This window comes from Montipora capricornis, chromosome 7 (assembly GCF_036669925.1).
Source record: "Montipora capricornis isolate CH-2021 chromosome 7, ASM3666992v2, whole genome shotgun sequence".
Taxonomy (NCBI): domain Eukaryota; kingdom Metazoa; phylum Cnidaria; class Anthozoa; order Scleractinia; family Acroporidae; genus Montipora; species Montipora capricornis.
Genome location: NC_090889.1, coordinates 30,342,302 through 30,357,301, shown reverse-complemented (window position 1 = coordinate 30,357,301; position 15,000 = coordinate 30,342,302). Strand labels below are relative to the sequence as shown.

At 39.3% G+C, this 15,000-nt stretch overlaps 1 protein-coding gene across 2 annotated transcripts in view; it reads right to left on the bottom strand.

The window, feature by feature from the left end:
- Positions 1-874: 874 nt before the first annotated feature.
- LOC138056870 (uncharacterized) overlaps positions 875-15,000 on the bottom strand; it is a 20,589-nt gene continuing 6,463 nt past the window's right edge. For both annotated transcript variants that reach the window (XM_068902798.1, XM_068902799.1), the window contains 9 exons: positions 14,005-14,120; positions 12,695-12,822; positions 9,191-9,225; positions 7,796-7,812; positions 7,439-7,511; positions 6,457-6,822; positions 5,665-5,906; positions 3,073-3,136; positions 875-2,123 (listed from right to left, as the gene is read on the bottom strand). In XM_068902798.1, coding sequence (XP_068758899.1) covers positions 1,876-2,123; positions 3,073-3,136; positions 5,665-5,906; positions 6,457-6,822; positions 7,439-7,511; positions 7,796-7,812; positions 9,191-9,225; positions 12,695-12,822; positions 14,005-14,120 — 1,289 coding nt within the window. In that variant the 3' untranslated portion in view covers positions 875-1,875. The remainder of the gene's footprint in view (positions 2,124-3,072; positions 3,137-5,664; positions 5,907-6,456; positions 6,823-7,438; positions 7,512-7,795; positions 7,813-9,190; positions 9,226-12,694; positions 12,823-14,004; positions 14,121-15,000) is intronic.

Genomic DNA, 15,000 nt, shown 5'->3' with positions numbered 1-15,000 from the left:
TCGAGCCTCAGAAAAAATAGTGAACAGGTAGGTTTTGATTTTCAGGTCTTTTATATTTTATCTCTAAATTACTGCAATGCGCAATAGCTTTCTATTTGGTTTAAGACCTGTAATTAAATTATACGCCCGCTGTTTTATTTTCTTGCAAAGCTTTCTAGCTTACATGTATTTCCTTTATCCGTCTTTTCCAGCTTTTCTAGTTCGAAATCTTAAAAATGGCGTTTCCAGTTTCCTTAATTATGACAGCAAATAATTCAGCAGTCAGTTTGCAATACAACCAAAGCAATAATTTGCTCGCTTTTTTACCTATATTTTGCTCTTTCTTTTAGTTCTCCAAATAAAGAAATTTTAACTTTCCAGCGACAAGGTCACGTGTCACACACCGGCCGGCCGTCAGTAAAATGGCGGGAAATTTTAACTGGTGGTTCAGTAATCAGTGAATACACTTTTTATCCTGCAAGAGAAACACCGATGAACGCTGATGTATGTTTATAAAGATCTCAGAAAACGCAAAGGTAAACTATTACCTTTAGAAGAGTAGTTGTCGTACCTGGAATTTGCACGTAGACCAACTAAATTCCAAATTTTGGTGACATAGAAAGAGATAAACTACTGCAATTTGGTTATTCGTGAAGTCCGGGTTTCGAACTGGCTAACATGCAAAATAGCAGATATATTATTTAATTGTATTTAGAAAGGGAAAGGGTGAAGGGTCTATAAGAAAATACAAGAGGCAGTGTTACTCACATAAGCTTACATACAAGCTTATAGCAAATTGAAAAATCTCTCCCTAATCCTGTGTCACGATCAAATCAGCAAGGCTAAAAATTATCGCAAATGTTGGGCTTGATTTTGGACATTGATGAAAGCAGTAGCAAGTTAATTTTTTATTTCTTTTTGAACCTAACACTGTTCACATTATATCTTAGTTCGAGCTCAAATACACTCTTTTTTATATAAGAACGTCTAATTTTGGAGTTAACGTTCTTATATATTTTCAGTACGTAGTCTGGTTGAAAACGTTCTTAAAGACGGTGCCTACTAATTCAAAGGTATTTTTGCCAGGTTTACTGAATATGCAGGAAAAGCAGATCTTAACAAGTCTTATTGAAATCCAAAAAGAAAATTGAGGGTAACAGATAATTAATCAACAATATTTGTAAAAAGCGTTGAATTACAACGCAATGTATGGCGTTCTTTTTCAAATTGAAGCTTAATTACCTCTGAAAAATGCATGGTTACCCCCAATTTTCTTTTTGGAAACCAAGAGCACTTGCAAAGTTTTGCTTTCTCCGCGTAGTTTTGAACCGCGCAAAAATATCTCTGTATATTGATAAGGACCACCCATAGGAAATTAGAGTATCTCGAGATGCGCAGAACGTATGCGCAATAACAATAGTAGGCACCGTTCTTAAGATGTTCTTAAATTTAAACCAGAACGTTTCACCTAATGACCTTGATGGTGTTGACGTTATTTTGGTACGATTATAAATATAAGAACTGCTCATTATTACAAATTGAGAGGTGTATCATGCATATTGGGTTAATTTACATTTATTTACCTTTATTTTATGCTTTCATGTTAAAATTAGCAAAATAAAAACATTCGCAATAGACTCTCAGCCTGAGGAATGTTCTTAATACGTTCTTACGAAAAAAAAAAGAGTATACATTAGGAACTTGGTTATTAAAGTCAATAAGCAGCCAGAGATAAATAGGGGACGTTTAAAATGTTTCCCTAATCAAATTGAACAAACAATCAAGACATTGTCAAATTTCAATACAGCAAAAGGTGGCTGAAAACAAGGCTCGCTTTCGATCGCTTGCGGAATCCCCTACAAGGACACGGTCTATTCGACTATTTTAAAGAGAATTTTAGACACTGAGAGATCGTTTCCTCATGGATTTCTCCTTGGCTTTCTTTTTCCAGGGCAGTGCATATGCAGGATTGATGTCCACATGAAGAATCTCAATAATCTCACGCGGAATTTCGGAGTCGCCATCACCAAGGTGAACTTGCCAAAGTTTCTTGTTATCCACATCAACTTCACAACAGGTTTGTTCAGGTCCTTCTAGTTCATTGTATTCGTGGTTGGCTGGTTCAATGGGTTCCCGGTTTGAATCTGGAGAAATCAACCAGCGTCCATAATTAAGACAATTTTCTTGGCATGCGATTTGAGATTTAAGTAAGGACGGGATACGTGTTACGGGCTTTATCCTGGTCAGACTGAGGAAAAACAAGATGCTTTCAAATACGACCAAGGGAAGTTGAACAGGCTTGCTTCAGTGGCGGACCCAGGTGAGAGACCCGGAGTTCCCCCTTCACCCCCCACCCCCACCCCGTCCCGCCTTATTTTTGGACGTTAAAATGTCTTGCCCCTTTTTCAGACAACAACCCCAAAAATCGCGACAGAACGGATTTTTGTTTTAGAACGTCCCCCCTCCCCCCTCCCTTAGCTCTTGGTCTGGATCCACCAATGTGCTTTATGGTTTTATTATATGAGTAGATAAAGATAACTTATCTCCCGAAGATTTGTAAGCTGATGTTTCGAGCTGGGGTTAGTAGGGGTAATTTCTGAGGGGGTAACCCAGTCGGTTTCTATGATCTTACCACTTTTTTTCCCCCTTTTCCGAGGGAGGGAGGGGGGCGGTTTATGTGTTGGCAGTTTGATCTTCCTTATGCTAAGAGGGCAAAACTCTTAGAGACACCCTTAATTGAGGGAGGGGGGGGGGGGGGGCGTCTATTAAATAAAATGGCCCATTTACCTTTTAAACTCGTTTTATAAAACCACTGAGATTTCGTGTTTCAATCCCCACCGACACAACAACACCATTCCTACAGAAACTAACCTTGTAATTCATGCACCTAGTACGCTTTCACAGTCAGAGGAAACATAAGCTTCGTAAGACTGATCAACTTGCTTCCCAATTCATATAACATTGTTTCACATTTCAGTTGTTTCAATCAACCAACCGTTTGAGCACCCCACCCCAACTATAGAGCCCAAAAGAAGAACATAGCCTTGTAATCGCTAAATGGATTAATAAAAATAGCATCCGCTTAAAACGCACCTGTTTCATTTGGTTCAAGAGTCTGGTACTCCGGCCATTGTTCCATGTTGTCAGTACCTTCGTTCTGGAGTAAAAGTATGTATCAGTTAGTCTCTGAGTGAACTACGCTGTTGTTAGTTTCTCTAAATCACAAAGAGTACAACATCATGCTGATCCCGTTTCAGTCATCCCATCGAAGCGGCTCCCTCGATGCACTCAACGCTAATAGGGAGTTTAAACACACAACTTTTTTGAGCAACGGATGAAAAGCTAGCCAGAAGTGAACATTTGCATGCCAGGTGGTCATAACCATTACAATTTTCTCAAATTTTATTGGTGCGTTAACTGTTTTTCACTAATTATTTTGTAGGGTTGTAATCGGACAGTTGGCTGTAATCGAACACCTGTAATCGGACATTTACATCTGCCCATCATATTAAACGTACTCACCTTAATCCACCAATCACAGAATTTATCACAATAACCATAGCAACAACTACCTACCCTACCAAACTGGGGATTGTCCAAAATGGACGAATTTGTAACATCACAGAGTGAAAAAGAAATGCATTTGGTTTCTCGGAACGGAAATTGTAATGGTTATGATTAACTCGTGATTAAACAAATTTAATCACTCGTATGATGACAGACCGAATTGGACTCCCCTCAGTCCTATTGCCATTATTAATCATCTCTAATAGTGAAGAGACACTTCACAATATAGAAAAAGTACTGTCAAGGCAAGGTAAAAAAAAAAGACTGAATGGCTTATTTCCGGTTGCCGTCCGTGGATCCAAAACGTTGCATGCCGTAAGCTCCCTATATAATGACTCCCTTTCGATGCCATAGAGCGACTTTCGTATGACCTTAAATATTTGAGTGTTCGCACTTTGTTTCACGGACCAATGGTTGGCAAGATTAAAACAAAACTTCTCCTTATTTCCGCCAAGGAAGTAAACAGTTCGATCGCCCAATCACATTACTGCATTTCAAATGACGTCAAAGCGAAACTTTCCAGAAAGTTCCCTGAAGAGACGACGTTGTTTGCATCGGTTTCCGCTAAGCCAATGAAAATTCGCGCTCGTTTGTTTTTGTTCGATAAGCCAATTACACTGTAAATGTTTTGCATTTTGAAAGTCGCTCTATCAAAGCTCAAAGGCGATTTATGTATACATTGTCACTCGGATATACTCGGGAAAAAATCCGAGTGCTTTCTAAACAGAAGAGGAACCAATGACCATCCTGGATGACCATCCGATTACAAGCACGAAAATGCTCCACCACTAGATTACAAAAAAGTCGTGGGAACTTGGCCATTAAAATTCGTAGAACGTACACATTATGATACATATCATGATACATTAACAAATTTTATTAAATTTTCAACCTCGGTTAATGCATTTCTCGAGCTCTGACTGGTTCACTCAATCTCGGTTATCAGCTCATATACCTTAGTTTGACCTTAAATGGCAATTGATTGCAGTAAGGGTTGCTAAGATTAATTTTTTTTTGCCGGAAACCGAAATTTCTCTCTGAATAAAGCAAAAACCAAAAAAACGTTTTGTGGAAAGTTTGGATCAATTCCGACGTTTAGAAGTACGCGAAAGGCAAGAAATGTTTTCGTGATTAGCCTGCGTCTGTCTAACCACCAGGTATTACACAACATCGCATCTTCATCACCTTTTTTCGATTTTGCTCGGATTTTCTCGGTTTTTTCGCTCGTATTTCGTACCTCCAGACTTTTGCAGTTCAAGGAATGTAATAAAACAATTATTCCATTCGCGCTTGCTAGATATGAGACTGGCCTTGGTTATAGCCAACTCGGCGCTACGCGCCTTGTTGGCTTTTTACAATCTCATATCCAACGCGCGCTCAGGGAATAATTGTTTAACATTAGTGCTTTTGCTGTTGCTGATTTTAGCCATCTCGGCCTACGCCTCGTCGGCTAAGTATCAGGCGATATTCCGCGCGATTTTGCAGGATAATTGTTAAATATTCAGCCATTTGTCAGCTATGTTCGGGCGCTTTATCTCACAGTTTTACAGCATGAAATAATCTTAAAGTATTGATGAATTGACAACAGTCCTCTGGGAAAAAATCTTTTCGAAGAACGTATAACGACCTGCATTAAAGCCTGTCTATTTGTTTGGCGGCAGGATCGTTTTGATGATCTGGGGCCCGTTTCTCGAAAGTCCCGAAACTTTACGGGCCATTTTCGGGTGTGACAATTTCCTTTGTATCTCAAGAACAGAGAGGATTTAAGTCGTCAAACTTCACAGTCATTTTTCTTTTTGTTACCTTGAAAACGTGTTAAAAGATCAGCTTTCCAAGACAAGTGGATAGCAGTTTCACAAATGGCTTTTCGGGCCCGAAAAGTTTTCGGGACTTTCGAGAAACGGGCTCCTGGTCAAATATTAGTCAATTATTAGTCAATTATTAGTTTGTAAGGCAAGCCTTGTAACAAGTAGCAATGTTTCTTAAGTGCTTAAATATGCGCCTGCCAAGAACGGATTATCTATGATTGATACTTGCAGAATTTTCAGAGAGAGCTCAAGTAAATATAACGGCAGCAAAGAACAATTTTAAAATGATTCTCAATTATTATGGTCTTACCTCGCTGAAAGATTCACCAGATCGCAACGGTATCGCATAAATAGATTCTCGCTTTCCTTTCTCAGGTGATAAACTCTCGTAAAAAGACTCCCTTTTCTGTGATTGTTGCTCTTTTCTTTCAAGTGAACAGTGGTCTAACAGTGTCTGGTAATCTAGATCCTTGTCACAGCACGGGCAGATGAACAAGCTCTGTGTTCTTGTTCCATCCACAAGGCGTTGGTAATCAAGATTATGTTCATTGCCTTTAAAAGAAGATAACAAAAACCAGAATTACTTTGTTGTTTGCTTCAATAAAGCGGTGCTTTAAGAAGGAAAGCGACAAATTTAAAGACGGGAGTATCATGTACAAAATGATGCTGATCATGCAAAACATACACTCTTAATTGACCACTCCCCGTTGGAGCTATTTCAGGGCCAAGTAAACATATCACAAAATAACAGCAACTCTGGGACTCCCAACTGGCCTGATAAACCAGCTAGCTATTTACAAGTGCAACTGCTTAGAAGTTGAACCAGCTAGTGGGCAAAGGGTGTCTTGAAAACGAAACGGGATCTCTGGATCTCAAGGCAAGCGTCCTGACCAATCGGCCATGCTGTCTCTCTACGACAAAACTTTCCAAAGACATTCTTAACCAGTCAGAGTTAAAACCGAAACTGCTTTTGGTTTTCTTGCTTGTATTTCGTCGCACTAAGCGATACAACCTGGTCCCCAAGCGTTTTGTCAGTCTGGTGTGCGGATTATAAAGAGTAGTTTTGTTGTTATCAAATTCTATTTATTTCGTAAATCTATACCGTCGTCTGTTTTCTGAGAATGATGACCAAGTTCTGGCTTCACTTCGTCTTTTTCTTCTTCTCCGCGCTCTTTCGGCAAATCCTCATGGTTGCGTCGTGATAAAGGCGACGACCTATCCAAAGTCCCACGAACCTGAGGATTTCTCAAAACTACGGACGTATCTTGCCCATTCTGTTCATCCTTTGGAGTAACATCACCAGCAACCTCCTCCATCACCGCATTTTCTTCATCAATCGGTCTTAGCGGCAAAGGTTCAGGCATAGATCTTCTAGCTCTTGTGTATAATGCTCCTCTGACATAGGGGTTCAAAATCACGGTATCTTCGGCTGGCTGCTTTTCCTCCGTAGTAATTAATGTCGCCATTCCTAACCAACCAGCAAAAAAAACCGCATTAGAAAGAAGTGCAGTTATCACAAATCAAGGATGGCCAACCTCATTCCTGGGACCTCTCACTTAGATTCTAGCCAGGACGGAGTACTAATAGCGGTGTTGGCAGTATCCAATCTTAAAACTAGTAAAAATCTCGGATTATATTGAACTGCGTTCGACAGTCGCTTTGGAAGTAAAGGAAAAGGGTATGCAAAGAAATAATGTTATAGGACCGAAGTTTGAGGATACGAGCATTTACTTCTTAGATGCCGCGTACTATGACTCACGTGGCAGGAGTGAAATACTTTGCTCTTGGCTGGACTGATTCCTATGCCAAAAATTAATTAGCTGACTCCATACAAACAATCACGTAGTGCGAGATCGTCGTTTGCGCATATGACGTATCAAAAAAGAGATGCGCTTTCGCGTACGACGTGGCGCTGAAAAGGCACGAAAAACGAAAAAATATATCGTATCTCGTGCAATATCATCGGCCAATAAAGTCGTAGCTTGAGCGCATGGCGCACGCTCCGTTTCCTGCGTTTAAAACCAATAACTTTCTTTTTTTTTTCACGGTAATAAAAAAAAAACACGCACCTGTATAAACCTTACCTGGACTGCGCATGTTAGCAGGTTCAATATCTGGCAGTTCAACGTAATATGGCTCTTCTTGTATTCTGTAAGTCTATTGAACAACAACAAAAAGACGCAAATAGGGGTTATTTGAACTGTAAAGTTAAGTTTAAGATGATGTAATTAATCCCGAACTGTATCATCTGTAGAGTTAATTTAGTTACTGTGGAAACAAAGCGTGTACCATAAAGGGTTATTTGATAACGATTTGCAAATCAAAAGAAAAAGAGCACATAAAAAATATATTTTCTGTCATGGAATTAATAAGCACTAGTAATGTTTTGGTAATGGTCAAAATTAGACGAGCCTTTTACATTTTTTTCGTTTTATGCTTACCTGTGGAGCAGAGTTGTCTGCAAAGAGAAAAAAATTAATAAATACATATTCCTTTGTCATTACGACCCAGAAATTCACGAGTCATGAGAAAAATGAAAAAATCACCAATCCTGAAATACCAGATTTTAAAAACAAAAATTACAGTGTGAGAAATGGAACGCAAGATATGTAATTTCAAAATGCCCGTGAATTGGTTTTAAAGGTAATGCGTCACGAAATTTAGCCAAATTCAGAGACTGTGAACTGGCAAACAATTTAAGAGAAACTCAAAAATAACTACTTAAAACAATCATGACAGAAGGTTTGATGAAAACATCAAATACAACAGGGGATGGGCAAAATTGAATAAGATTAAAATGGATTGCAATTGGGGTTTTTGAAGACTGTTCAGCCTAAATGTTCAATAGACATATTTGTTTTGTCACGAAGGTTTGATTTAGGTTGTTTGAAAGTAATTTCTCGGTTAACGTTAATTAAGTGCTTATCACCTCATCAAACCTTTCCACTTCATTTATTCTCCGAAGTCGTCTCAAATATATTGTGCTGTTTTTGTGGTGGTGCACTTAGTATAAGTGCACTACCATTTTGTCATCGGGGCTGTCTGAGTGAGTGAGTGAGTGAGTGAGTGAGTGAGTGAGTGAGTGATTGAGTGATTTGTAGGTCTTCATCGCGTGCATAAATTACGGAACTAATATTTAGAGTACACGCTTAAACGTGCTGCTCATGTTAGCCTGGAAACCAATGTTTCTCGATTCCCTTTTATTTTCTTCAATTTTTCTGGGTTTAGTATTTTACGCATTACGTCCTGAAAAACAGAACGCAGCTCAGTTGACAGTTATGGAATAAAGCACTGTGTCAAGTTACTGCACTACCACACGTACGCAATGAGTACCTATTTTTAGAACCTTTTTATTGAAAACTCGCCTTTTTATTCTTATGGAGAATGGGTGCGATACTGGGTTGACGTCACAAATTACCTTGCACCGCTGTTTTCAAATTTAACTTAAATGCAAAGCACTCTGGGATGTCAACCCGGTAGTAAACCCATTCGTTCCCCTTGCGCGGTGGTAGATCAAATTACAACCAGTTTAGTCCAATTTTAGGAGCCTCTAAAACAATGAGTTTAGCCAACCAAAGGCTTAGTGTTAGAAAAGTGCAGAGTACTGCTGAGCGGAACGTGTTTTTTGACGTGATATTCAGTTTAAGTTGAATCGCGAGTATGGGCGAGCTACTGGTTAAAGTACAAAATATGAACTGCACTGCCTTGACATTTGCAACATTCATTTCCATATAAGGTCAAACGCAGGTAAAATGGCTGATAACCGAGATCCAGTGAACCAATGAAAAAGCTAAAATTGCATTATCCGAGGTTGAGAATTTAATAATAGTGGATACCTGCAAAATTTCCGCCTTCTCTTCGATGAAGGTTCCTTTTGAAAGAAACAAATCGTTTTTAATTAAGTCAAGTAGCGATTACTTTCCTACGAATATCTTTGAAAGTGGTGTTCCACTTTTAAAGCTATATATTTACAGTTCTTTTGCACATGGGAAATAATATGTACTTATTGACTGAGTGGGAGGGCCAAACACCGGAAAATATTAAGCCCTCGGTCATGGCGTGCGGACCGAGCGCAGCGAGGTCCGTGCTTCATGACCGAGGGCCAAACTTTTTCGTGGATTCCAACATTGTGGATTTGACTTATAATGCATTTCGCTCGCATTCCTTTGAAAAGGAGACTCTTTAATTGTATGAAATTCTGACAGCAGCAACGGTAAACCCGAATTTCGTCGGAGATTGGCGGTTACCACGCACCCGCCCAGAGGATAACAAATACCTTCTGCAGGCATCGGTACAACTATATATATAGCGACTGAGTTTCGGTCAAACTTAATCTGACTAAAGGATTTTCCTCCAGGTACTCCAGTTTACCTTCCTCGTCAAAATCCTTTCCCCGCTTATTACATCTGGCAGTGATTACTTGTGGGACAATAGGGAACTTACACAACGTCGACGACGACGACGCCAACGAGAACGTAGTCTAAAAATATTATTTCCCGTTACTGCAATAATTTCGTTATATCCCCACGTCGCTCGAAATGGAAAGTGTGTATCAACATTGCAGGAATAAAATTGGCATGAACGGTGTGGTTGTTTGGGAAGAAATTTTAAAAAATTTTGCGTAAGGTTTTCTCGTCCTCTACACAACTTCAAATCTGGTCAATTCACGTCGTTGTCAGGACGAGGACGGCAAAGAAATGTACCAAAATGCAAAACGCACGTGCAGGGCGTGCAGAGCCTTTGTTTTTATTCATTACGCCCATTGCTTTGTGACGTTCTCGTAGCCGTCGTCGTCGTCCTTGAACCCTGTGGAGCGTTTTCACTCAAGTGACTAGCAGCCATATTGGATTACTGAAACAAAAGAAAGTATTTGCATAAAAATAGAGTTCAAATCCCAGAGGATTAGTTTGGTACACCATCATGGCCGCCATGCCTTTGTTTTGGAACACCAACATGGCCGCTATGACGTCATGTGAAAACACCCTTATAGCAGCCGCCTAAGGTGTTCTTTATATGCTTTCCGATAATAAATATTTTTGCCTTTATTTAAGGAGGCTCAAACTGTACTATTGGGAAGGATTGAATCTAACCAACTACTTTGCTTAACGGCAATTATGTGGTACTATATCAAACAACATTAATAGGCCTTAACCAAACAGTAGCCATGTTGAGTCCCGAGGGATTGAAACCTTTTGTTTTTGGGAATCGAAACTCGTTCCCAAACATTTCAATTCGAGGCTCAGGGTATGAAATCTATTGTCTGTAATCAATGTGGTCACCGCGCGAAAAAGGCCCATTGCTTAAAAAGATGCACTCATTAATGTGATGTAATAGGTTGTCGTGGCAACAAAAGAGTCATTTTAAAAAAAACTTAGTTTTTGACTTTAACACGTAAATCTCAAAAGCGAACCAGGTGACCCCCACTTTTTATTGCAAGAGAGAGATTTGCACGCTGAGATAAAATTCCCTGCAAAGTTAAAAAAAAGTTCTCTGGAGCAGATTCATAGGCACGTTCACAATAAACCAGTATCAAAATACCATAATGCTCTTTGTTTGTCCCTTCCAAATTTGCATAAGCATTGTTTTTATGTTCTCTTGGGACTTACAATGGTCACAAGAAAAAACTGGAATCAATGTTTATGCAAAATTTTGGGGACAAACAAAGATTATTATGGTATTTTTGATACTGGTTAATTGGAAAATTTAAGGTGATTCCCTGGTTTTGCATTGTGCAACCCTATTGGGCATAATTTCTTGCGTCATTGGCGCGCGCATAAGCTCGCACATTGATAAAATGGCGAATTTTCACTGACGCCAAGCTTAGTCTGTCAAGGAATAGCTATTTCTCCTGAACGAGCACGGTGACCCCCTCCTTTTAGTGGTGTTATGTACTTGTAATAGCTACACGGAAGACATATTTTATGAAGTAAAAAAGTTGGTTAGTAGAAGTTGGTGTTATTTATATATAAATGACGTGAAAGTGTGAGGTGATGATGTAGCGGTCCAATTTGCTTACTTTTTTTTTGCAAGATCGAGCAATTTGAAATCACTTTACTGAAAGACTTTGGGCCGGACAAAGAAGTAGGCTCAAATTTTCAGTAATATTCAATAGCTTTTGCTAGATAACTGCAATTTTTCGGGGTTGATCAAGTGTCGAACGCTTCTGGCGTAATTTGGTAAAAAAAACACTTAGAATCAAGCCATGCAGCGCGAAAACAAGCACGGAGACCCCATCTTTTTACTGCATTTTTTTAATGTCCTGTGCATGAATATCAATTGCGCCAAGTTTGACAGAAATCTGGTTAGTATGTCATTTTCAAGAGAATTACCTTAAGGTGGATCTGAATCCGTTTCAGAGTACTTTTTGAAACTTTGCAGAGAGTTTCACTTAGCCTGCAAATCTCTTTTAAGCGATAAAAAATGGCGGACACCGACTTCGTTTTTGAGATATAAGCGCTTAAACACAAAATATAAGGCGTTTTAGATGGCTCTTTTGTTGCCATGATAATTTATTAGGTCACATTAATTTGTGCATCTTGTTAATTATTGGTATTTCATTCACTCATGTGGAGTTTCTAATAAGACATTCCCTCCAGATTATTGAAACCAGTTTAAGCCACCTTAAACTTTTTAATTCTTGAAACTCGTCGGCGGTTCTTGTATGACAAAGTGTATTTTGTTAATTTAATATTACTCAATAAATCAGCCGCGTTGTCGTTTAGATTTTACCGCTTCATTTTCTATCAATAAATACAGCGAAAAAGTCTCCGTTTCTTAGGACCCAAAATGCATTATTTTTTTGTCAGTATGCATGCTTAGAGCGGTTTTCAATTCAGTGTCGAAAGTAATTAGCGAATTGCTTTGGTTTTGCGTTTACTTCACTCAGTGATTGGTTGAAAGTTCTCGCGCCATTTTTTCAACCAATCAGAAGTGAAACCAAAAGCAATCGTGGCTTGCGCGTACACATTTTCCCGCGCTTTGTGTCGGCTACGTGTAATTACTTGGAGTTTTGATTGGTTTACTGGGTTGCTCCGTCGTTTTTCATTGGCCAAAGTAATTACTTTGGTTTTGGTTTTACGACACTCAATTGAAAGCCGCTCTAATTTAGCCGTGATTGCTTTATCTGAGTGTAAAATTCGATTTAATTTACAGTTGCTCACAATCCTGGAACATTGCGCATACACCTACATGATCGATTGATTGATAACAATGTTGAAAAGTTCGCTCCAATAGGAATACAAAATATGGAAAGAAAAGCGTTAACGAAAGTTTTACATACAACCCTATAATGTCGAAGTTTATGTCTATATAAGCCATGCTTTACAAGTAAAGAGACTTACCAATTACGCCCTCTGGTATAGAAACAAAAGCAAATCACTGGAGCTCCAATGATGAGGCATACAACTAATAAGGCCAAAAGGGCGACCATAATTGGATCAACATCTTCCCGTAGAGGCTCTTTAGGATCCTTAATATCCAAGAAGCAAAAGATTTCTCGGGGTTATCAAAAACAAAAACAACAACACAGTTTTCTATATAGTACCACAGGAAATTTAGTCTCAGTAGAAAATTTAGAGCATAATAAACAGCACAACGGGAGAGTACTGCTCAAAAGCTTTCATTTGAATAGTCACTTTTGGATTTCACCCACAGACTCAAAAGTTAGAACCACCTTGTACGACAAAATAAACAGATCCGTAGGTAAGTACTGCTCAGTAGCTTTCATTTGAATGGTCACACTTGAGGATTTCACCCACAGACTCAAAAGTTTGCACCACCTTGTACAACATAATAAACAGAACTACAGGAAAGTACTGCTCAGTAGCTTTCATTAAAATGGTCACAATTTAGGATTTCACCCACAAACTCAAATGTTAGAACGGCGTTGTACAGCACATTAAACAGAACCACAATAAAGTATTGCTCACAAGCTTTTAATCACCATTTCAGTTGTTACACCCCTACCGTTGGTTCGAAACGCTCATATTACTTCATGTTTTTATCCTTTTACGCCTTTAATAACGCACGTTAGTTCAAACTACACCATGTTTGTATTGTCACAATACAAAAAAGGGCGTAGTAACAATTGACCGTTGCTAACTGTAACGTTACAGTTAGCAACGATCGCATTTCAGTTTTTGGGTTTACATTTCAGTTACTGGAAGGTTTGTTATATATTGCTGTAATTCGTTTGGTCGACATGTGCGCTACTTCACAGCTGCACAGAAGTAAGTCGCCATTGCATATTTATTATGTTTCTTTTCTTTGTTTAGCGCAGGCTTTTTTTTCTATTCCTCGCTATTAGTTCGCTGTTGGAGTAGTTAGCCTATACCTAGACTTTCTTTCTTTTGCGTCGTGGTGTGAACCACGCATCAGATCATAACATCAAGTTCCACCGTAATATCGTTTCAGACATCGCTAGCAAGTCATAGGGGATTTTACTTGGAAGTCGGCTATCACAATAACGAGTTTACGCGCGCGTGTCAAGTGCGGTGATCGTGTGCGTTCGTTTTAATTGGAGTTTTCGCAATCAAGTGGTCGTTGACGGCCACACCTACGAAGTGGCTTGTATTCAATGTATGTTTCCGAGAGTTGCAGTTTAATACTGTGACTGAATTGTGATTGTGATTACACCTTAAACGGGTGATACCTCAGGTGTCTTCGTTGGAGTTGGTGTCGTTGTTTGGATACTTGGGGTGACTATGGTGCATTGACTTCCCACGGTAGAGGATGGGCTTGGTGTTGCAGTGTAATTGCAGAGTGTAACTGGCAACATAACGGAATCAAAGATATTATAACAATGAAACGAAATTTATGAAAAAAAACTCTCTAGGAATTTTTAAGTTCTCGCGGCTCTAAAACGTTGACTCGCTTTCTTACTACTTCCCAGCTTCTTTGGTCTTATGGTCAAACGAGACATTGCAACACAAGGGGCTGATTCAAAATGTGAGAGCCAAATTGAATCAACTATATATTGCACTCAGATACTAAGGCTAAATTAGGCCTAAAGTTAGCTAAGTTTGGGGTTTCGGTGTCAAAGGTTTTTAGTTATGTCCTTATTTGATGTGTTCCGCTTTTGCTACCATAGTTCCTGTAAATATTTTACTGCCTTGGGGGGGGGGGGGGGGAATGGATGGGAGAAGGGATAAGAACCTCCACATAAAGGAAGGGGGGCATAAAGGGTATGCATTGATAACACCACAGCTCCATTCCTGCCTTTCAATCGGGGTGTCCCCCAGCGCACTGTTCTGGGGGCCCGTACTTTTTACTATCATGGTCTATAATGGTAAAAGTCCCACTTCCCAAAATATCTTGAATAAATATGTAGATGACATTACGTGCAGCATACCCGTTGGGCCTAATGTCAATGACTATGCCTCTAGGGAGGTAGATAGTATTTAAGTCTGGGCAGTAAAAAAAAAACCCGTAATTTGAGTAAAACCAAGGAACGTTTCATAAAAGGAAGCAAAAACAACCTCACCCCCTCTCGATGAAATTCTCGACATTAGACGTGTGATGTATCTGAAGCTTCTTGGAGTGACATTTCAGGATACTCCTACCAACTGGGATAAGCATTTTGATGACTTGGTGGAAAGAGCTCTTAAGCGTATGCATATCCCCAGAGTGTGCAAGAATGGTTATAGTA